Raw genomic sequence first — 24,087 nt, 5'->3', positions numbered from 1 at the left:
CCTACTGAGGACTCTAATCCTAAGCCGAAGAGGGCTAAAGTAGAGATCTGTCTAGCATTGAGTTTCTTGGACGAGGATAAAGTTGGAACCATACAGCCATACGATGATGCTCTGGTGGTTACCCTTAGGATAGAAGGGTATGATGTGAAGAGGGTATTGGTAGACCAGGGCAATGGTGTAGAGATTATGTACCTTGACTTATACAAGGGGCTAAATTTGAGGCCTAAGGACTTGACAGCCTATGATTCACCTTTAGTAAGTTTTGATGGGAAAGTTGTCATTCACTGAGGTCAGATTAGACTACCTGTGCAAGCAGATTCAGAGGTAGTGGAGGTGGAATTCATTGTAGCAGATGCGTATTCTCCTTACATGGCCATTGTGGCCAGACACTGGCTTCATGCCCTAGGGGCCGTTTTTTCAACTCTGCACTTGAAGGTGAAGTATCTTTCGGAGAACCAGATCGAAGAGCTTGTTGGGAGTCAATCCATGGCTAGGCAATGCCTGGTGGCTGTAATTTTGCATCAGCTTGAGGTTGAGTCCTCAACCTCTACTAAGGGGGGCTTATAGCAATCAAAATCTCTGATGTTACCTGTCAATGGGTTAGCTGAAGAGGAAAAATGCGAGGATTTAGAGAAAATTGTTATAGGTGATGATACAGAGAAGTTTTTTCAGGTTGGGGCTCAACTACCTCCTTAGGAGAAGGAAGAGTTGGTAGAGTTTCTCAAGAGGAATGTTGATGTGTTCGCATGGAGTGCGTACGAAGCTCCAGGGGTGGATCTGAGCTTCGTCTGCCATCATTTGAATGCCAATCCATCTATCACCCCCTAGAAGCAACCACATCGATGCTCATCTAAGGATCATTCTAATGCTGTCAAAGACGAGGTGATGAAGTTTAAGCAGACGGGGGATATTAAAAAAGTTTTTTACCCTGAGTGGTTGGTCAATACCGTAGTAGTGAGAAAGAAAAATGGGAAGTGGCGAGTGTGTGTGGATTTCACAAATTTAAATAAGGCTTGTCTAAAGGACCATTTTCCTATGCCTCGGATAGACCAACTAGTAGATGCAACTATAGGCCATCCTCGGATGAACTTTTTAGATACCTTTCAAGGATACCATCAAATACCATTAGCTTTGGGTGATCAGGAAAAGACAGCTTTTGTCACTTCTACTAGAAATTACCATTACAAGGTGATGTTTTTTGGTTTGAAAAATGCAGGGTCCATCTATCAGAAGATGATGACTAGGATGTTTGAGCCACAGTTGGGCAAGAATATTGAGGTCTATATAGATGATATGGTGGTGAAAATTAAGGTGGTGTTCGAGCAAAAGGCAGAATTTTTGAAATACTAAGGAAACACAAGTTGCGCCTTAATACTTCCAAGTACTCTTTTGGTATTGGTTCTAGAAAGTTCTTGGGCTATATGGTCACTCACTGTGAAATCGAGGTCAATCCTGATCAGATTAAGGCAATTAATAGTCTACAACCACCTCGGAATCCTAAGGAGGTCCAAAAGCTGATAGCGATGATTGCTGTTTTAAACCAATTCACCTCTCGATCAGCAGATAGGTGTAGGCCTTTCTTTCAGTTGTTGAATAAGTGGAAGAGATTTGAATGGATCGAGGAGTGTGTCCTGGCTTTCTAGTAGTTGAGGGAATATCTTTCTCGACCACCCATTATGTCCAGACTAGAGGTGGATAAGGTTTTATTTGCTTACATTGTAATGGCCTTCCATGCGATGAGCTTGGTGTTGGTAGGGTTGACAGTGGTGTACAAATGCCAGTTTATTATATGAGTAAGTCACTACATGAGGCCGAGGTCCGTTACCTACCACTAGAAAAGGCCATTTTGGCAGTGGTGCATGCTATACGTAAGCTCCCCCACTATTTCCAATCGCACATAGTTGTCGTTCTAATCCAGCTCCCACTTAGATCTCTACTTTGTAGTACTGATTACACAGAGAGAATTGCCAAGTGGGGTACGATCATAAGGGCTTTTGATATTAAGTACATGCCCCGCACCTCTATCAAGGGTTAGGTCCTCGCCAATCTGGTAGTTGAGTTTGCTGAAACCCCATTAGAAGAGAAAGTAGAAAGGTAGAACATGGATGAAAAATCGATTAGTGCAATCTCCTTATAAGGACCTTTGTCCTGGAAGGTATTCATTGATGGTGCGGCAAACCATAGAGGATCTAGAGTAGGACTAGTTCTGATATCTCCCGAAAGGATTACAATTGAGAAATCCTTGAGATTGGGCTTCTCAGTCACAAACAATGAAGCTGAGTATGAAACTCTACTGGTAGGGATGACCATGGTTCAAAAAATGGTGGAAAAACAGTGGAAATATTCTCTAATTCAAGGTTGGTTATGGGCCAAGTTTAAGGAGAGTTGGAAGCTAGAGATCTCAGAATACAGGAATATTTGAACCAAGTTAGACACTTACAGTCTGGATTTGAGTCTTTTAATTTGTTACAAATCCCTAGAAAAAGAAATACACATGCTGACTCTCTTGCCATGCTGGCAACCTCCTTTGCACAAAGTTTACCTCGGGTGATTCTTGTGGAGGACTTGTGTAAACCGACTAAGGTAGGGGGAGATGGAGTTCATATTCATCAAATAAGGGTGGGTCCTAGCTAGATGGACTCTATTGTGTTATTCCTTAAGGAAGACGTCTTGCCCCAGAGTAAATTTTAGGCTGACAAGGTACGGACGAAGGCTCCTCGGTTTTGGCTGTTCGAGGACCAAAGTTGTATAAACGCTCTTTTTCTGGACCATATTTGTTGTGCATACATCCTGAAGCAGTTGAGCTACTCTTAGAAGAATTGCATGAAGAAATTTGTGAAAGCCACATAGGGGGCAGATCTTTGTCTCACAGGGCCCTCACTCAAGGATATTGGTGGCCAAATATGTAGAAGGAAGCACAAGAGTACGTAAAGAAGTGTGATCAATGTCAAAAATTTACCCCAAACATTCATTAACCAGAAGGAGTCTTTAATCCTCTTTTTAGCCCTTGGCCTTTTTCTCAATGGGGTTTAGACATTGTTGGACCTTTCCCTAAGGCAGCAGGGAATAAGAGATATTTACTAGTCGGCACAGATTATTTCACCAAGTGAATTGAAGCTAAACCATTGGCAAATATCACAGACATGGATGCCAAAAAATTTATTTGGAAAAATATTGTCACTCGGTTTGGGATCCCCCATACACTTATCTCGAACAATGGACTTCAATTTGACAGTAAAGCCTTCAGGAGGTACTACTGCGATTTGGGAATTACAAATAGATATTCCACCCCGGCTTATCCTTAGGGGAATGGACAGGCCGAGGCTATTAATAAGGTCATTATAAGTGGACTCAAGAAGATATTGGATGATGCGAAGAAAAAATGGGTGGAAGAGCTTTCACACGTCCTTTAGATGTATTGGACCACCTGGCGTAGATCAACGAAAGAGACACCCTTTTTAGTGACTTATGGAGCTGAGACTGTTATTCATTTGGAGATTGGATTCCTCATACTGAGGACGAGTTTTTTCACTTTAAGCAACAATAGACTTGATTGAAGAACGAAGAGAAAATGCCATGGTCCAACTGGCCTATAATCAACACAAGCTCAAGCAAGGGTTTGATGCCAATGTGAAGCTAAGGCCACTGGCACCTTGAGACTTGGTGTTAAGAAATATTTTGGGTACTGCAAAGAACCCATCTTGGGGAAAGCTAGGGCCTAACTGGGAAGGGTTATATCGAATTACGTCCGTGGCTGGAATAGGTGCATATTATCTTGAAGATCTAGAGGAAAAGGCTATACCACGCCCCTGGAATGTAAATAACCTAAGAAGGTATTTTTATTAATGAAAGCTCTCTTTACCATATTTGGGTTTATTATATTGTGCGTCATGCCCTCTACTATTTGTTAGAATATCAAACCTTGGGTAAATTGATATTCTAAATTATTTTCCTAAGTATAAAATAGAACCTTGGTCATGCCTGGTTTCTCGAATCACATACCTTGGGTAAATTGATATGTTAGATCATTTTTCTAAGTATTAAACAGAACCTTAGCTATACATGGATCTTCAGACCATATGCTTTAGGTAAATTAATACTTCCTGTTATTTTCTGAAGTATCAAATAGAACCTTGGTCATGCTTGGTTTCTCGAACCATATACCTTGGATAAATTGATATGTTAGATCATTTTTCTAAGTATTAAACAGAACCTTAGCTATGCCTATACCCTCAGATCACATGCTTTGGGTAAATTAATATTTCTTGTTATTTTCCTAAGTATTAAACAGAACCTTGGTCATGCTTGGCTCCTCGGACTACATACCTTGGGTAAATTGATATGTTAGATCATTTTTCTAAGTATTAAACAAAACCTTAGCTACGCTTGGATCCTTGGACCACATGCTTTGGGTAAATTAATACTTCATGTTATTTTCCTAAGTATCAAATAGAATCTTGGTCATGCCTGGCTCTTCGGACCACATACCTTGGGTAAATTGATATTCCAAGCTATCTTCCTAAGTATGAAACAGAACCTTGGTCATGCCTAACTCCTCGGACCACATACTTTGGGTAAATTGATATCTATTAATCATCTTTCTAAGTGTTAAACAAAACCCTAATTATACTTGGTTCCTCCAACAACCAACATTAGGCAAGTTCATACTTTCTGTCATTTATCTAAGTATCAAGTAGAAACAACCATGACTAAGTGGCAAAAATCTTTATTATAATAACATGATCAAATGAACACTCATGAGCATCACTTAAAACATTTGAAAGTATGTCCATGATTCAGTTTCAAAATTGATTATCATCCCCAGTTCCTTAGACTTGCTGATAAATGAAAAACTAATTAAAGCCTAATAGACTTGCTGATAAATGAAAAACTAATTAAAGCCTAATGTGAACAGATACTCTGCAATTATGTATGTTTTTGAGCTGAAGGTTACACTTGGTTGGGATTATGGACTTAGCAAATTTAGCTTATCTTGCTGCTAATCATTTAAGGTGGGATAATTATGCCACCACTTATGCAGAAAACTAAATAAAGCTTTGTCTCAATTCCATATTAGTTAAGTGTTAGATAAAACATAAACTATGTTAGAATCAACATCAATATCACAAATATGAAGGGAAAACTTGTAAATTATCATTAATTCGAGCCTTAGAAAAAGGAAAATTGCTTACAAAAGATCAACTAGATTACTAGTTTTGAAAATAAAAACAAGAAGAAAGAACTATACTAAAATCTACTTCTTTTTTATTACAATTTTTCCTTGGGCCGGGGCCTTGGACTAGGGTACTATAGCCTCTGAGGATCCTTGGTTTGCACCTTTGGGGTCACCTTTGGCAGGTAATGGAAGAGTTGCAAGAAAACTCTCCATCCTAGGTGCCTCATTGTCTTTGGTAGGATCTTGGAGAGCAGTCCCGAGTTTGGTGGCATCAAGGGCCACTCCCTTAGTCACCTCAACCTCTTTTCCATTCACCCTAGGCTGCTTGGCCACTTTTGGAGGGCTGCTAGGGAAGGAGGGACCTTATTGGGGCTGCTCTTCTCAAGATTTGCCACCTCGGGAGGGGTGTCTACCTTGGAGCTACAAGAGGAGGAGGTACGAATGGCTGGAAGGTAGTAGACACTCTGCCTTCCCAAGTACAGAAGAAGCCTCAAACCCAGCTTAGTTGAGGGTTTCATTCCATACTTGGGAGCAGTAGTTCCTACATACTCCCAAGACCTCAGCCTTAAGGCTTCCTTGGTTTCAGCCACTCCTATATCATATCCTGCCTGCTTGATCACCTCTCTAACTTTCTCTGCCTCCTCCCTAGCCTTCTCTGCTTGAGTTTTGGCCTTTTTGACCTCCTCTAACTTTTTCTTCAGGGTAATGATCTGTTCTTTGGAGGCGGTCAGCTGATCCTCGGCATTGCAAAGAAGCACCCGTTGGCCTTCAGCTTGTCTCTCAGCGCTGTCCAAGGCAACTGTAACACTTTTTCTTTCCCTTTCCTCCTCAATTAGCTTGCTCTTAAGCTCTTGAATACTTTTTTCGACCACGTGGAAGGCATCCACGACCGCTATCCTTCTCCCCTCTTCTTCCTTCATCTTTCGATGGGAATAATTCACCATCTCCTTGACTCTAAATATGGCTTGGATGGCTTGGAAAGGAAGAAAAGTACAATTACAAGAAAAAAAAAAAAAAAAAAAAAAAAAACCATGGCCAAGTCCCTCTTCAAGCCGAGGAAGACCTCATACTGCCTCATAGATCTGAGGTCAGCCATGTCCTTGGGCAGCAACAAGGAGTGCTTCACAGCATCGGCAACATACCTAGCCATGCCTTGCTAGAAGTCTCAGATGGAGGTATCGCTGAGAAGAGGAGTTTCATCTAGCTCCATATGTGGGGCCCAGGCTGGTGCTACAACTCGGTGCTCACCCCTCCTCTCTCCCTCATTGGTTGGCCTTGTCTGCATGCTTCTGGACTACTTGGCCCCTCTTTGGGGCTTATCCTCCTGGGAGGGGTGGGCTCTTCCCGTCTGCATCACCTTTTTACCCTTCTGATCCTTTTTCCTTTTGTGCTCGGCAGGATCAGCTCGAATGGGTTGAGAGGGTGGTGGGGTGGGAAGCGTTGTCTGAGCTGCCTTCCTCCCAGGTCTGGACTCTAGCAGCTCCTAGAAAGTTGACCTCTGCTTGTGCTGAATCCCCATATCTTTAGGGATGGAAGTGTCCTTTTGGGAGTTGTCTGCTTGAACTAGAGGAGGGTGGCTAGAATCGCCGACTTGAGGCTTTGGAGATAATGGTTGGTTGAAGATAGAAAATTCATCTTCAGAGTCGGTCACCTCAACCACTTCTTTGTCTTCTTCCTCCTCTTCTTCCTTGGTGGTTGGTTGTGATGAGGTTGGCTTGTCGGCAGCACGTTGGAAGGGTAGTGCTACCCTTGGTATGCCCTCTAGGATAGGGGTGGTGGCGAAAGTGCCTTCTGGAATTGGGCTGGTGATCAAAAAGCCTGGAGCAGCAACACTGATTCAATGCAACTGAGGATCCTTAGCTTTAATGACACACTTTGGTGCCTGGAAGCTCTTGGAAATTGAGATGTAGTCCAAGATCATATGGGCCGCCCTTAGTTGTCTGTCTGTGTGGACAAACATTTCGACCTTTTAGATTTTGTCCAAGCTTTGTTGGTTTACAAGGCTGAAGTTGGGAATGGCAGCATTTTTTTCTTCAAAACCATTGGGAAAGACAAAACATATCATTAGCAAAGAATAATGCAAATCAAAGGGAATTTCATGTACAGGCACAAGCAAAAAAAGAAAAAGAAAAAGGAGGTAACTTTAAAATAATCATCTTAGGTCTAAAATCCCACCTGGTTGCGCTTCTCTCGTTGAGCAGGGGAGGCTATAGTGCCATTCCCCTGACACGATCAAGAAATCCTTATTTAGGCCCTTGTTGGATTCTAGGAGGCATTGAATGAGCCTAACCTCGGGGTGTCTAGATTTAATGTAATACCCTTATCCCTTTAAGTGGTGGAGGTTGTAAACCCAGTTGATATCATGGTAGGTCAATCTTAAGCCCATTCTTTCGTTAAGGGCGCCTACATTCCCTAAAATTCTGAACATGTTTGGGGCACACTAGGTGGGACCTAACGTATGGGCCTTAAGGTAATCCTTGGTTACGATGCCCATGGGAATTCTCATCGCCCCTCTATGAAGGCAATCATTGGGATTACCACTTCTCCCTCTTGCCTTTTCTCATGACACTCTCCCTCCTTACAATAGCTAATAAACACTCTTGGTGGGATCCTATACAAAGCTCTAAAGCTCTCTATACCTTCCTCGAAGTCTACCAAATTGGTGAACCTACCCATTCCTAAGAGGGATTTAAAGGTGCTAAGAAGATAAAGAGAGGAAAGAAGAGTCGAGGAGGAAAGGACACAAAGGAAAGAAAGGTGTACAGAAAAATAAAGTGTAAAGATTTATGAAGACTTACAGAAAGAAGAAAAGTATCCTCGGACATGCTTTTGGTATTTGTAAGGGCACGAGTGAGTTGGGAAATTTTGCAGGTTCGATGTATGTGCACTAAAGCGAAGTGAATGCTAAAGTGAGATGGGTGATTGATTTAAGTGGTATTTATATCAAAGAGAAAGTTATAAGAGGGAAAATTCCCACCCAGGTTTCAGCAGAATGCTCAGTCGTTGAATCCGCATCGTGTTGTAGAACGTGGGGGATAAGGAGCCATAAAAATTTAATGAAGGCACGTCTCGTATGCCAAAGCGTTAGGAGCGTGTCTTGGGCAGCAAAAAAGGCATTTACGCAGGCAGAGGTGATGTATGATAAGCACGGACTAGCTATGATGACATTGGAATCCTCATTTCTTCTCGAGGAGCCAGAAAAAAGAATCTCGAAGGGCTATTGTAGGGTGTTAGGCCTAGGAGCCCATATTTATGTATATATTGGGCTAGGGGCCCAATCTGAGGATGTTAAACAATTTGGGGACGGGTAAACACTTTAATAAGAATCTGTGTTAGTAAGTGAAGAGGTGAATTCCGGTTAAGGTCACCTAGCAGGTGGTCCGAGGAAGAACCCCTTCTCGGTTGAGCAAAGCTGAGGTTAGAAGGTGTGGTCTGTTATCAAGAGTAACATTCTAGATCATTTCATCAATGTGGATAAGTATTAGGAAGAGACAGGATAGAGAAAGGTCATGAAATATCTTAAGGGAAAGCTGTTACCATCGCATTAAATGCTTGCAGCTAACTCTTTGGTCGCATTGATGAGGAAGTAATTTCTGAATATAACTTTCAGCCTTACAACTACTACCTAAAGACTTTAGGAAGGTGCTGATGGGACAAAGATCAACACCTACAATCTAATCTGCATGTGGAAGGTGGAGATGAAAGGGGAAGATAGTATAAAATAGAAGAGAGACTCTGAGAGTGGGGGATCGAGAAACTAAGAGAAAAACACTATAGCAATCAAGAACTGAATCTGTAATCAAACTTAAGAGAAATATATAAGAATTGATCTCCTTGGACTTTGCCTAGGACGATTTTCTTTAGTTGAAATAAGTTTATCTTCCTTTTCTTGCTACCTGAATCCATTTCACTTGTTTTCTAACTCATTAAAGCTTAGTTTTCCAATCCACTCTTTACAAATTCATTGTATTGGGTTTTTTGGGCCTAAGTTCATCCATCTCTTGGGCTAGAGACTTGAATTGCGTCCTTACAACAACATTTTGTAAAAAATATGATAAAATAGTTTGTGGCCGTAGCATTATTCTTGCCACAGTTCATTTTTTTTAATCCTCCAATTTCGGCAATTCAATTGCCACAATTCAAATTTTTTTTTTTTTTTGGCAATATCATTGCCAAAATTCTTTTTTCTCTCTCTCACATCCGTCACATCATTTCTCTCTCCTCTCTCCTACTTTTTCTTAGAATTTCGGTAATGGTGTTGCCGAAATTTGCTTATCTTCTCATTTTCCTAAATAAGTTTAAACAGTACCCATATCACAAATAAACTTCATTGTTTACAATATTCAGTCAAAAGACTCGTCTTTTTCTTGTATCTCTGCCATGGAACTGAAACTCCGGAAGTATGGAACTCACTTTTTTTATTCATAGTTCACGGTTCATATCTAGGATGTACAAATACTTTATTTGGGACATTGCACATACGTTGTATCTATATTGCAATGGTGTTTTGTTTGTCATATTATGTTATAATATTTTAGAAAACTTTCTTATCACCGTATCGTACCTGTACCCGTATCCATGTTCGTGCATCATAGGTTCTTAGTTCATACACCATCTAGATTTTCTAGAGTTAGAATCTATGTTTTTTTGGGTAAATTGCAAATTACACCCCTAGAGTTTGGGTTACACCCTAAAGTTTTAGAATTTGGATTTTACCCCTGAAGTTTAGGGTGTTTAGATTTTAAATCCTACCATTTCAGAATTTGGATTTTACCTCCTAAAGTTTGGAAGTGTTTGGATTTTATATCCATAAATTTTGAAACTTTATGGTGTAAAATCTAAACACCCCTAAAGTTCAAGGAGTAAAATTCAAATATTGAAATTTCATGGTGTAAAATTCAAATACCCCCAAACTTTAGGAGTTTAATTTCAATTTACTTTTTTTTTTTTTGCGTAACTCTACAATATTCTTAAAAATATATATTTTTTTTAGAAAAATACTCTTAAAATCTTGATGATTTATTGATAAATGGGTAGTTTAAATTTGAATCACATTATTAGTGAATAAATAAACAAATATTTATTATTACTGTTTTATCATTTAAAGCCTAAATTATAAGTTCTACTATTTTTCTTTGATCTATTTTCCATTCAATCTTTTAAGTTTTCACTTTTTTTTTTTTTTTTTTCATTTCATTACTTTTTAACTTCCATTAGTTTCCAATATAGTTAATTTGTCTAATCAAATATTATTAGCTCCACCACAACAATATCATTTTGATTTTTTTAAAAGGAAAAAATACTAAAACTATAAAGGAGGTGTGTCGAAATTAGATAAATGGACTAAATTAAAAACTTTTAAGCTAAAAGAACTTAAACAAAAAATAATAATAAAATTCAAAGACTAAATAAAAGCATGTCAAAGTTAACGAATGTCCTAAGGACATTGGTTTAAGAATTTTTTAAAACATTTTATGGAAAAATGATAACATAATTAATTTTCTTGATAGCTTTTTATATTTCTCATAAAAGTAATGTTAAAAACTAATATAGTTTATTAACAATTGGCCTATGGACACCTATTAACAAGACCCATCAAATATAAACTTTCTTTTATTAATTCATGTCCAAGATTTTAAGAAACTTTGCATTGAAATTACCTAAAAAAATATCAATGCGTTCACACCCATTGCAATGTCCAAGATTTAATGAAACTCTACATTGAAATTAACCTAAAAAATATCAATGTGTTCACCCCCATTGCAACTGAGATAAAATGAACAAGTTGTTAGTTTGTTTTTTATTTTTTTATTTTTTGGATTGTGTAGTGTGTACCTTATGTGATAGTATTGCTACGTATAAAAGCTAAGACAATGTCCTGAAGATAAAGAAAACGAGAAGATTGTACCATATGTGATAGTAAACCGTAGGTTTGATGTGTGAGAATGAGTAGCTCCACTGTAGCTTGTATTTGGATTAGAGAGCTCATTTTGGTATTATTGTTTAAATAACAGTTTTTAATATTTAAACACTATAATATGTATTTTTACTATATTTTCTAATCCATATATATTTTCCTAATATTTAAACGACGTTACTAAATTTTTTTACCAAACCACCTTGAAATTCTATTAATTCCCAACTTTTGTAGATCATTTGTCTTCTAGTTCTAGAGTACATTGGCTTTCAGTTTTTTCATTTTTCAATTGTTTTGCCATCTTTAAACAGGAGTCAGTTTATATCTTTTTAAAATGGATGCCTCCCAAGTCCCAAAGCTATATAGCTCCTTGTTAGTTGTGATTCTTTAATTCTTTATGAAAAAATTTTATTAACAAAGAGACATCCTAAAATCCATTTACTCTACTTTGGATTCTGTGAGCTTAAAAAAATTTGCTTTATCATTTTATCCGTGCACTATTGTTTAATAACTTAATTTTCATCCACAACTCTAAAAAAAATCCACTTCTTGATGATGATACCGATGTTTGAATAGGATTATATAATGACATGTGGTTTTTTTTTTTTGGATTGAATTGTAAAACTTACCTTTTATACTTCGTCAAAATTCATTTTAGTTCTCTAAATTTAATTTCGTAACTTTAATTTTTTGTTTGTTTTACTTATCAACTTTCAAGTTTATTCAATTAAAACTTTTCCATCAACCTTTGATATAAGTTGTGGTTAATTTTTCAATTTTTAAAATTTTTTTCAAAATTTTAAATTAAAAAATATTCAATTAATGATTAAAATATATTTTTAGATTTTTTTTAACAAAAATTGACGAAAATATTTGAATTGAATAAATCTAAAACTTAAAAGACTGAAATTAATAAAAGCAAAATTAGAGGACCTAAATGAATTTAAAGGAATTTTGGAAAAACTTAAAAGGTCAATTTTGTATTTTAGTTTTTTATTTTATTTTTTATTTTTAATGTCGAGGAAGCTTTGGTCCTTTGAACACCTTTTTAGCCCAAATAAATTTTAATTTTAATTTTTTTTTTATAAAAATATTCCCTGGACTCGAAGGCCAAAATGGTTTGTGTGTTTGGAACACCTGGGCTCATAAAATAGAACTAATAAATAATAATTGGACATTGAACAAGGAAAGTCATGCATGAACGTGCATAGAATTCCACATCAAGTGTTTAATCGGTAAATCTTAACTAGATGAACACTTATAAAGGGCAAAATTTGCCAAATAGTAGCTTTTTAGAAAAAATTTTGGTGCATAGTATGTGAATGAAACATTTTAGTAAGTTGGACTATTTTTGGAACTCGAGTTTGCGTAAAGTCTGACATGAACCAAAAAAAAAAAAAAACGTGGAACTCGAGTCCCATTTGAGCAGAACTTGAGTTTCCCTAAACTCGAGTTCCCTGTGAAAAATCTTGAAACTCGAGTTTCATAGACTCGAGTTCCACCTTTTTTTTTTTTTTTTAATTTTATTTATTTATTTATTTTATAGAAAAAAATAGTCTAACTTACTAAAATGTTTCATCCGCATGCTTTTTTGCTAATATTTTTTTCAAAAAGATGCTTTTCAGCAAATTTTGCCCTTATAAAGAATTCTAATTGTAACTCACCTAATCCTAAATTGCATGGAATGACCCAAAGGTGAATGTAGCATGCTACACATATTGGCCCAAACATGTATGTGCCTTCAAGGCCTTGACCAAATGAACCTGTTGTAGAACCTGTTTTTCAAACAGGTAATCTGGGTATAGATTTTATTCAAAATTCTTGTGCATTGTTAACTCACTTATTTTAACCATGTAATAATATTATGTTTTACAGAGGCAAGTTGGAACTAGGAGCTTGCCAAGCATTCTCATTTGGGTTTGTCAATTCACCTTTTATTTTGTGTTGGAAAGATTGTGCAATAATATAAAAGGAGTTGGGAATCCATTTGTTTTGGCCTATATAAATAACTCTGCACATTTCAAGGCTATGAAAATACTCTATTAAACAAAAAGATATTGTAGGTTGCATATAAACTTGTGGGATATATAATGAATAATTAATTAGTTCCAGAAATAGTGTCCAATTTTTTTAGAATATATCAAAATAATACATAAAAATCACACTGTAACAACAAAATAATTTTCTTTGCCACCTATCATCTACACATAATGTAAACTTTACATAGACAAACAAGCTCAAAGACATAAAGTAAAAGCAAAAATACGAGACACTTACATATCTCCTTACCTCTGAAACTTGGCAAGGACAATAACTTAAAAAAAGTATTTTCAGTCTTTAAGTTGTGTTACTTTCCCTCTAGCAGTTGATTCCACACTGCGCAACATCTGGACCGGTAACTCTAGTGGTAAATGGATCCACTCGCACCCATAACAATGAGAAAATTGAAGCAAGGAGAATTGACCAGACGACAACAATGGTGGGTGTCCGGTTCTGGCGACCCATCAAACCTTTAAGGAAGGGATACAGATGGACAATCACCCAAAAGGCAAAGAAGAGCTTCCCAAAGAGAGGACCCCATGATTGGTAACCGCTGTTGATGGCATAGGAAATCCCTGCAACGACTCCAACCAAGTTTATGATAAGGAGAGTTGTTGGTGGGATGAGAAGGGTTGTCCACTTGAACAAGTACAATTCAGCGAAGTCTCCATCTTCATCTGATGCCTTGGATGTAACTGTGAAGTTGGTGTCAATACCAGCAAGTACTTTAAGCAAACCCTGGAAAACGGCAAAGAGATGGGCTGAAACACCACCAATAACCCAAAACTGCTCATTTCTCCACCACTCATCAATTCTAACACCACTCCACCTCATCTCTAGGATACCGGTAGCAAAGATGGAAAGAAAGAGTGATATAAACCATATACTTGCAATGTTACTGATCTGCAAGTGGAATAAGCCAAGCAAAAAAATTTAGCAGATACTAAAGACCAGCATTTTGAGACAATATTCATAGAATACACAAACAGGAACAAGTAATTTTCTTTTTCTTCTTCTCTCATGGAGAAAGTTTCCCCCAAGCACAAGAAAATACAGAACAGTTTTTATATTTCCATCTTTTATCTCTTTTTCACAACAAGAGAGGTGGGAATGGTGTTTTTACCGACTTTGCCTTGCTCATTCCCCTCCAAACCCTTTTATTTTGAAAACAAAAACTAGCAAGAAGCATGCGTTCCTTTCCAATATATACTGTAATTCCTGTAAATCCTACTATTCTTAATTAATGGATGCCATGCCAGGGTATTTGTGAAATGTTAATTCATTATGGTGAATTTTTATCTGTTCACCATTTCATATTTTGAAGCAAAATCACAAACAACTCCCCAAATGACAAAACACTGTAAGCTCTTGTAAGACGCAAGGATTGCAGAGGGTGATGCTAGGGAAAAGATTATTAAAAAAAAAAAGAGCCCTGTTGAGATAATAATGACAAGGACACCATTATTGTACAGAAAATGAGTTTGGTTATATAACAAACCTGTGGAATAATGAACTTGTTTGTGAGTAGACAGACAGCCGGCAAAGTACAATACATAAGAAGAGGAAGGGCAGTGATTGGATAGATGGTGGTGTTGATATATGCGAACCTCTCAAGCCATTTAAGCCTGCCATTATAACCGTACCAGATAGGGCAATGTCTACTGAGAAGAATTTCCACAGAACCTAAAGCCCATCGAAGCACTTGGTTCAAACGATCTGACAGATTAATAGGAGCAGACCCTTTAAAGGCTGGGCGCTTGGGCATGCAGTATATTGATCGCCAACCACGAGCATGCATCTTAAATCCTGTCAGAATATCTTCAGTAACAGAGCCATAAATCCATCCAATCTGCAGTTCAAGACACAAATATTGATTAGACAAAATGAAATAAAACAGCAATTTACAAAAAATTATCAAAAACCCGATCAACCATGTGCAGAAATGGGAAGACTGCACGCACATAAATGCACTCTATAAGCCACGATGTCTTGTTTGTCAATTAATAGACGGTTACTAGAGAAAACCAATACCAGTGCAGAAATGCTGAGAAATTTCAAGGTAGGTAAGAGAGAGGATTGAAGGAGAGAAGAAAAAGGGTTAATGTAATAAACTTTTATCAGCTTTCAAATTTCATTTAAAAAGAAAAACCTGGTCCTGGTTGGGAGTGCCTTGGTGGTGGATTTCCTTATAGATGTGGACAAATTCATTGAGTGTGGTGTGCACCAATCTTTGAATTGAGAGCCAAGTTGCGACATTAATATATTTATCAAGTCAACCTTTACATACACACGCGCTTTTTTATATATACATATACCCAAAAAAAAAGTTTATTATTTTCAATCAAAATTATGTTTAATGACGATTTTTCATAAAATAAAATTCATTTTTTATATTTTCATAGTAAAATTCTTAAAAAGTTTCATTTTAAATACAAATGATCAAATTCTATACTAAAGTAAGTAAAAAAATATTTCAATTCAACTGATAAAATTTTCAAAAACATGAATGATCCAAAATTTTGAGAAATAAGTTAGATTTTAAAAATATTTAAAGCTACCTTGCTCTAACCCAGTATATGGAAGACACATTTCTTGTGTAGTTTTAGTGACAATTTTTTTAATGAGTCAATGACTTGTTAATCGCCACATAACAAATTGAAAAAAATAGAATCAAACATGTTTTATATCAAATTTTATCAAATATTTAACAGATATAAGAGCACATTTTACAATAAAAAATAGAATTACAAAAAAAAAAAAAATTGTATCTCTATAACTATTAGACCAATTTTTATTTTTATTTTTGTTTTTATCGTTGAGCTCAAAAAATAATTATTTTTTTAAGAGCATTATTGGACTAATTTAAATATTTGGAGGGGCCAACTCTTATTTTTGTAAAATAAATTTTGAAAATATTAAAAATTTTAATATACATATTTTAAAAAATTTCTTTGGGGGGGCCATGGCCCTCCGCCCCTGTAACCTTGTTCCTGACTCAAAGTTTAGGGAAGAAAATGCATACCAAATTTTAATTGCCAATAACTTGTAGCTACCTATACTATAAAAACTAAGGGTCTTGTTTATTTTTCTCCTTTTTCCAGGCATCTAAACACATATCATGATTTTAAAAGTATGAATAACAGTATCTTACAAAAGTAGGTATTGTTCCTATTCCTTTCAGACACATACAAAAATGTTGCAAATCTCTAAAGCCAGAGGTATATTCTGCTTAAAGGACATCTTGGTAAATCCAAAAACTAATAACAAAGTTAAAGAGACAAATAAAGACATCATACCTCAGTTCCCCATTCTGATTTGTCCTCATAACCACAGCTGATGACATGAATAGCCTCTTTAAGAAGAGTTTCTGGTGTTGCAGATTGTGGAACACCACCATTCTCCATAAGTGTAGACGCAACAAAAACATCAGACTGACCAAACCTTTTCTCCAGGCTCATTTGGGACATGAGTAGCGACTTTTCATCGTCAAATCCGGCACCTGAATTTAAAAAGAGTAAGAAAATGTTAGAATCATATCTAAAAAAACTTTCGAGAGTTATAAGATGCCGTGGATATTGTACAAATATTGTTTCATGAATGACAAAGTTGATTTTAGATCTTGTTTATGTATTAAGGTTTACCACTCAATAAGAAGCAATCATTCTCTCCTTTTAAACAAGTGAATGAGGAATTTATTACATTGTCAATAAATTCAAGATGACATGGAAGGATTTTGACTGGTTTATAATTTATTTATTTTTTTAAAAAAAAACCCCAAAAAATAAAGAAATAATATTCAAACAATGTACCTTCCACACCCTCTTCTATATCCTCTAGACTGAAAATATGCACAGTGGGGTCTACATTCTTGCTAGATTTCTTCTTGTCTGAACCCTTTTTACTAGACTTTGAACCCTTCTTTCTTGACCCACCACAAAACGAAGATAAAAATCCAGCTTTCTTATGCTTAGGTTTGAGAGGTGGCTCATAACCATATAAAGCTGTTCTATTGAAGACGCATCCAGTACCCACATAAACAGGGCCTTGAATGCCATCCAGACCTCTCAAGTTGATCTGAAATTTAAGATGATAAATATATTATCAAAAGATGTTTAGCAAAAAGATAACAAATAATTTTAAAGAAATATCAAATGTTTTGTCCAATCACAGGGACATCAAACACATCACAGAAGTGAACACAATTAACACCATTCAATAACATCAGATAGACACAAAGAATCCATCGCTTAAATTGGAGGATGTTAGACTTACATCAAAGAAGACTGTATTTCGGTTGGCATATCGATCATTCCTATCAATACCATCAAACCTCTGCGGAAACTGAACGTAACAAACATGTTTTCCAAGATTGGGATCCATTAGGAAACACATAGCTTCTCTCAAGGCCTTGCTGTTGTTTATGTAGTGATCACAATCAAGATTCAACAAGAAAGGTCCATTGGTAAGCACTGCTGATACTCGAACCTGAAAGAGAGTATTGAACACTAGAGGTAAGATAAATGTAGAAATAAAGAGAATGCAAAAACTCTGGAATTCATATTTTTAACTACTCACAAGTGCATTCATAGCACCAGCCTTCTTGTGATGTTGAAAACCTGGACGCTTTTCACGAGAAACATAAACTAAACGTGGAAGCTCATTACCCTCAGCATCAAGCCCTCCACTTTGGCCCAAGAAAACCTTCACATAATGAAATAGACAAAATCTTACTAAGTAAATGATACTCCTGCAAGAGAGAAGATACACTTGACTCCGCTTTACACCCTAATTGGAAAAAAGATGGGTGGGGGGAAGAGAACGGTACTTCAAGGAAAAAATCTAAGCAGTTTGTTCTATGAACTTCAAGGAAAAGTTGTATCAAATAAGAAACACATTCAAACCATAACTGAATTCCAACAAGCAGTAGGTTGACAGTTTTAAACACAAGGGGTAGTACAATCAGCTAGGAACCACGCCTCATGAAGCAAAGGTCACTTGTTCGAACCTCCCTTCCCCACTCCCCTTGGGGCCAAAATTTACATATTAAAAACAACATGAAGGAGAAGCTACCTGGATCATTCCTGGATGGTCTCTGGTGTTGTTTCCAGGCCATGGTGTACCATCTTGCATAATCCATCCTTCTTCAGGAATCCTCTGTGCCTTTGCAACAAGCCCGTTAATACGGACTTTAAATTCTTCATATTCTCTCTGCATAATGAGACAAAGTAACATTAGAAGGATGCATCTATGTGCGGAAAATGGATTGGCAAGATACATCAGAAATTCAGGATAGTAAGCCCTTACCTTCATAGCTCTACGATCTTTGACAAATGATGGTTGAACCTTATCTTTCAAGTAGTCAATCTTCTGTGTAAAGTACCATTCTGGAGCCCGAGGCTCAATGTTATATTTCTTGGCGAAAGGAACCCATTTCCGTGCAAATTCAGATGTTTCGGCCAAAGCTTCAAATGTCAACATAGCAGCACCATCATCAGATACATAGCAAGAGACCTTGTCAACTGGGTAGTCGACAGAGAGAATAGATAGCACAGTATTAGCTGTCACAAGAGGAGGCTCCTTCAGTGGATCGACAGTGCTGACAAATATGTCAACTGCAGCTAATTGTGATGGTTCTCCCGCACGGTCATATCTGTAATGCATATTCCTTTGGAATTAAAACTTTATATATAATATGAAAACATCAAATTGAAATGACACAGTTACTTGAGACACATTAATGCAGGCTTAAGATATTCTCACCTCAGAGCAAGCCTGTCAAGATATGTTTCACGGTTTACAGGCAGCCACTTGGGGAACTGATCCAATATCCAGGATATTGCAAACCAAATCTCACAAATCACAGATATTAACCACAGAGCATAGGCATTGGGCACAGGATTTGTTATTCGATAGTGCAAAAAAATGGAGAGAATAATGAGCCGCAGAAAAATGACCATCCTATAAGGGTTTATCCTAGAAGATGGAATAGAAACCTTTCTTGAGAGAGGCTGCCGAGCTTCATCATTCCTGCAAAACAAAACCATACGTAGCATTAACTGCAGCCCTTTTCTATATTGGACTTAAGAAACAAGTGATAATAACAGAAATTAGACTTGGGAAAACCGATTCCATAGCTATAATTAGTTTACATATAGAACTCTATTTGCAATTATTGCTAATACCCAAGGTTGTCCCGTAAAATGGAATTATCATCTTTTGAGATTTTAGAAGTTGTCCAATAGCGATAAAGCTGATGTAATCAACAAAGTAAACCACAAAGTTTTGAACAAGCTACAAAGTACCAACAATAACAAAGAATAAAGCCTCAATAAAATCTGAAAGAGCACCCAACAGTCTGTATTTCAATCAAGAGGGAACGTACAGTAAAGAGTCATCTACAAGCACATCAGTGCTGGCATCAATATCACGGTTATCACCAGCACCCCTCTCAGAATTGGCTTGGCAGGTGCTCATTGGAACAACATTCTTTTCCTGCTTCATCTTCCAGCCATCAACTCTTTCTTTCCAGGCTACATTTCCTAATCCTGGTGAACCAAATTCCCTTACCGGATCCACAACCCTAATATTAGCTGCAGAAAAAGTATAATCAAGAACCTCAAATCAATATCTGATAGCAACAACTAAACATACATAGTACATGCAAAGGATAGAGACATACGTGATTGATTAACATCAGATGAATAAGGGAGAGGATGGATACGCTTCCCGCCACCACCAACTCCAGGAGATGCCATAGAAAGACGCTCAGGTGATGCAGCAGACAATTCTCCAGAAACCTACCATTGGCTGGAAGATTAATTACACTTCAAATGTATCCTAGAGAGAGAGAAGAGAACAGCATATCATAAGAACTCTTTATCATAACTGAATTACCTCTGTTCCATTGGTGAGCAAAGGAATGTGGTTGTGAGAAACCTCTTTATCATAACTGGGAGCCCCTACATCCTCCCCCCGTCCATATGTCATATGCCAGCTCAACATGCGCTCTGCAATCTTTTGCTTTTGGTTTTGATCTTCCGAATTGTAATTGAAGTCACTGCCACCATCATCAGCATCAGCATCCTCTTCTCTATCCCCGAGAATTGCAGGACTTCCTAAAATCAACAAGATAAATGGCAACAATTAAACAGTCAGAATATAGTGATCAGAAGATATCCACTGCTTTTCAAATATTGATAGTGTCACCAGCAATACCAATTAAGTTAATTTTTTTGCATTTGTATTTGCAGTTTCACTAAGTTCACAGACAATTTCAAAGATTAGCAGATGACACACCTAAACTAGTTGGGTGCAGTTATCTTTGCAGGGGTGGGGGGGATGGGATCAAAATCTTTTACAATAACACAACTTTTTCAAACTCATGTTCTTTCCCATGTTTCCTAGTGTGTGGAAATTTTTTCAGTTATTTAGTATTTAACTTACCTTTGTGTCTTTTGTATCGGGTTTTGCACTGAGGGCAAGACTGATTCCCATCCTTCCTCTCGTACTCATAGCAAGGTCTGCAAACAGGTAATGCACAAACATCGCAGGCAATGAATGGCTCACCATCTACAGTCTTCCCAACATTATCGCCGCAGATCTGGCAGACTTGTCCACCCAGGGTCTTTGAGGACTTTGCCTGAGTTATCACATTAAAAGACATTCCAATCAACAATTAGATACTGATCACATCAATTTGAATCAATCAACAGAATAATATAAGCTTAACTAATGTACCCAACGTCTGTAGCTAACAAAAATCAGAAGGAAACTAAAAAGACACAGGCACATCTGGTTGGTGAGCAAATGTAGAATAGAGAAATGAAGAAACTAAAGAAACTTTTACATTCTTTATTAAATGGATCATTACAATTTCCACTCAACTGAGACTAGTGCAACTATGTAACTAAGTTGGTGGGCAAGAGCTTTCATAGTTTGAAAACCAAAACAACATCAGAATTTAATTTTCAACGTGTGACCATCTCATTTCCTCAGTTATCTCCTCAACAAAACAGAGCACAGATTCCAAATTAGAGCTAAAGTTCTCTGACACTCACCGCAGTTTCTCCTTCTGACTCCATTGGCACCAGCTTCTCTTTGCCCAGATGTGAACAATGGATCAAGCAGGTTTCTCAGTCTCAATAAGATCTAATGCATACCTCAGAGCTCAATGCTTCAAAAACACGTCTCTTTCTCAAATCAAAGCCCAGATCTGCACAACTGTGAATCAGATTACTCTATTCAACAAGCATTCTCTACAGTCATCAATTGCTTACGTAATTACAAAAATTCCAAATCTTTATTCTCAGTTTAGTTGCTAAGAAAAATGTGGAAATTTTTTTTAACAATCTTTGAGCCTTCACAAGACTGTGACCTGAGGAAAAAAGTGTTTTTACTCAACAAACCTACTAGTCCACTCTTTTCCTCGGTTTTCTCGGCAACAAAATAAACAGTCATGCAGTCAAAAACACAGTGTGTTTATCAGTAAAATCAACTAAATAAACACAGTCATGCAGTCAAAAACACAGTGTCTATCATGCCACGTGTCTATCATCTAAAATTGGTGTCAATGAAGGAAGATGACACGTGGAAGATAATGGGTACGGGGGTTTCAAGATGACGATAATGATCATGCATGATGCTCCACACGTAAGCCATGCAGTGGATGAGGAATGGGCACGTACGTATTATGGTGTTTTTTTATTACACGGTGGTGGTGTCAGATACATTCTGATACGGCTATATTATGTTTGAATTTTTGTTGATGATGAAGATAAGAAAGAGATGGGAATATTTTAGTTCTAGATACTAGATGGGTCTTTTTCTTGTATCTCTGTCATGGAACTGAAACGCTGGAAGTATGGAACTCACTTCTTCTTTTCATAGTTCCCGATTCATATTTAGAATGCACAAATACTTTATTTGAGACATTGTCCTTGTATTGAATTTATGTCGTAACGGTGTCCTTAGTGGCGGAGCCAGGAATTTAGGTCAGGGAAAGCAAGATTAAAAAATTAACAAGATTGAAAGTAAAAAATTAATCAATATTAATAACAAAATAAATAAACAACTATATGATAATGTAATTGTCATACGGAATCTAACATAAAATGTAAACTTTAATTTATTTTTTTCACACCTAGCTTATTTTACTCAATTGCCCTTAACGATTTTTCATATTTTGAAACCGGTGCATGATTTCTTCACTCTTAATAGTCTTGAATATACCTTTCTCAATATATGTGACTGAGCAATCATTCATCCACCGATCTCCTATTTGATTGCGTAATCAATTTTTAATTATGTTCATTGCTAAAAAAGTTCTTTCAACAGTAGTTGTTGCAATTAGTAAGATCAATGTTAAAGTCACTAATGAGTAAATCAATGAATATGAAACATCCTTTTTCATTTCTAACATATTTTCTGCAAACTATCCAATTCCTTTAAGTGCTGAAAACTCTTCAATGGACCACATGTCATGGATGTATGTCTCAAGATTGTTATCCAAGAAAGAAACTTGAACTGTTGAAAAATCACTTGGATAAAACGGAGCAAGCCAAATCAATTTCTCCTTGTTGAATGTTGAAAATAAGTTATCTGGGTTCAAACACGCAACACAGAGTAATAATTCAGAATTTTTAAAACGACTATTAAGTTCCTGAAGTTGTATATCTATAACAGTATAAAAAAGCTCCACTTGTTAATGATGTGAATTTTTCATGTTTTGAGCTTTTCAACGTGGCCGAGGTTGATATAAATCATCCATATCAGGGACATCAATATTATTTTTTGCACAAAATGCAGAAACCTCCTCTAGCAAAGAGTTCCACCCATCATCTCTCATGACCTGTAAACGTTGCTTTGAAATGTCAACCAACTTCATAGCATACACAATATCTTGATCTTTTCGTTGTAATGCATGTGACAACTCATTACTTATGCCAAGCACACCTTTCATCAAATGTAAATCAAACATGAATTCAAATGTTTGAAGTAAACCAATTAAGGTATTTGCTTCTGCTCTCTGATCAGAATCTAAACCATCTTCTATAATAGTTTCAATCACATCAATTACAGAAGAAAACATGTGAATAAGATTAACAAGTGCACCATAATGAGAGCTCCAACATGTATCTCCAGGTCTTTTCAGACTCATTTCTTAATTCAAGCTACGACCAGTTGAAATTTCATTATTTTTTAGTGCTTCTATAACTTCAGCACTACGTTTTTCACGAAGAATATCATGACGTTTGCATGATGCTCCAACAAGATTGAATACCTTTGCAACCAAGTTAAAAAAAGTTGTAATCTGGATGTGATTTTTTGCTACAGCAACTAATGTTAGTTGAAGCTAATGTGCAAAGCAATGGACATAATAGGTAGAGGGATTATCTTTCAAAATAAGGGTTTTTATTCCATTTAACTCATCTCGCATGTTGCTTGCCCCGTCATAGCCTTGTCCCCGCAATCTACTAATGCTTATGCTATGTTTATTAAATACTTCCTCAATTGCACTCTTTAGTGTCATTACTGCTGTATTATTAACATGTGTAATGCCTAAAAATCATTCATTCACATGTCCCAATTTGTCTACATAACACAGAGCAATTGCCAATTGTTCTTTAGTAGACATATCACATGATTCATCAACTATAATAGCAAATAATGAGTCTCCTATATCTTTAATAATAGCATTTATTGTCTCAACAACTACAGCATTTGCTATTTCTTTTTGGATATCAGGGGAGGTCATTTGATGATTTTCAGGAGCATTTTCGAGGGCTGCCTTATCAATTTCTTCATTGTGCTTTGCAAGAAACCATAATAATTTTTCCTTGATTATTGGAGTCTTTAGATTCATCAAGGCTACAAAATGCTAATCCTTGCCGTTGTAGAAAGCAAATACAATCCACTGATGAATTCAAACAAGTTTGATATTCCCTTTTCTCAACAT

At 36.8% G+C, this 24,087-nt stretch overlaps 2 protein-coding genes across 2 annotated transcripts; both read right to left on the bottom strand.

Moving 5' to 3' along the window:
- Positions 1-13,436: 13,436 nt before the first annotated feature.
- Positions 13,437-21,350, bottom strand: LOC115986654 (cellulose synthase A catalytic subunit 3 [UDP-forming]-like). The gene is made up of 14 exons (XM_031109883.1): positions 21,191-21,350; positions 20,577-20,772; positions 20,028-20,248; positions 19,813-19,930; positions 19,516-19,723; positions 18,894-19,160; positions 18,438-18,783; positions 18,204-18,341; positions 17,709-17,834; positions 17,406-17,618; positions 16,943-17,207; positions 16,430-16,632; positions 14,632-14,982; positions 13,437-14,036 (listed from the first exon to the last, which is right to left on the bottom strand). Exons 1-14 carry the CDS (start codon positions 21,212-21,214, stop codon positions 13,452-13,454), a joined length of 3,261 nt encoding a protein of 1,086 aa, XP_030965743.1. The 5' UTR covers positions 21,215-21,350; the 3' UTR covers positions 13,437-13,451.
- A 1,213-nt stretch (positions 21,351-22,563) lies between these two features.
- LOC115984473 lies at positions 22,564-23,289 on the bottom strand. Its single transcript, XM_031107496.1, has 2 exons — positions 22,942-23,289; positions 22,564-22,791 (listed from the first exon to the last, which is right to left on the bottom strand). The coding sequence occupies exons 1-2, from the start codon at positions 23,287-23,289 to the stop codon at positions 22,564-22,566; spliced, it is 576 nt and encodes a 191-aa protein (XP_030963356.1).
- Between the last annotated feature and the right edge of the window lie 798 nt (positions 23,290-24,087).

This window comes from Quercus lobata, chromosome 4 (genome assembly GCF_001633185.2).
Source record: "Quercus lobata isolate SW786 chromosome 4, ValleyOak3.0 Primary Assembly, whole genome shotgun sequence".
NCBI classification, from domain to species: domain Eukaryota; kingdom Viridiplantae; phylum Streptophyta; class Magnoliopsida; order Fagales; family Fagaceae; genus Quercus; species Quercus lobata.
This window is presented reverse-complemented; position numbering and strand designations above follow the sequence as displayed.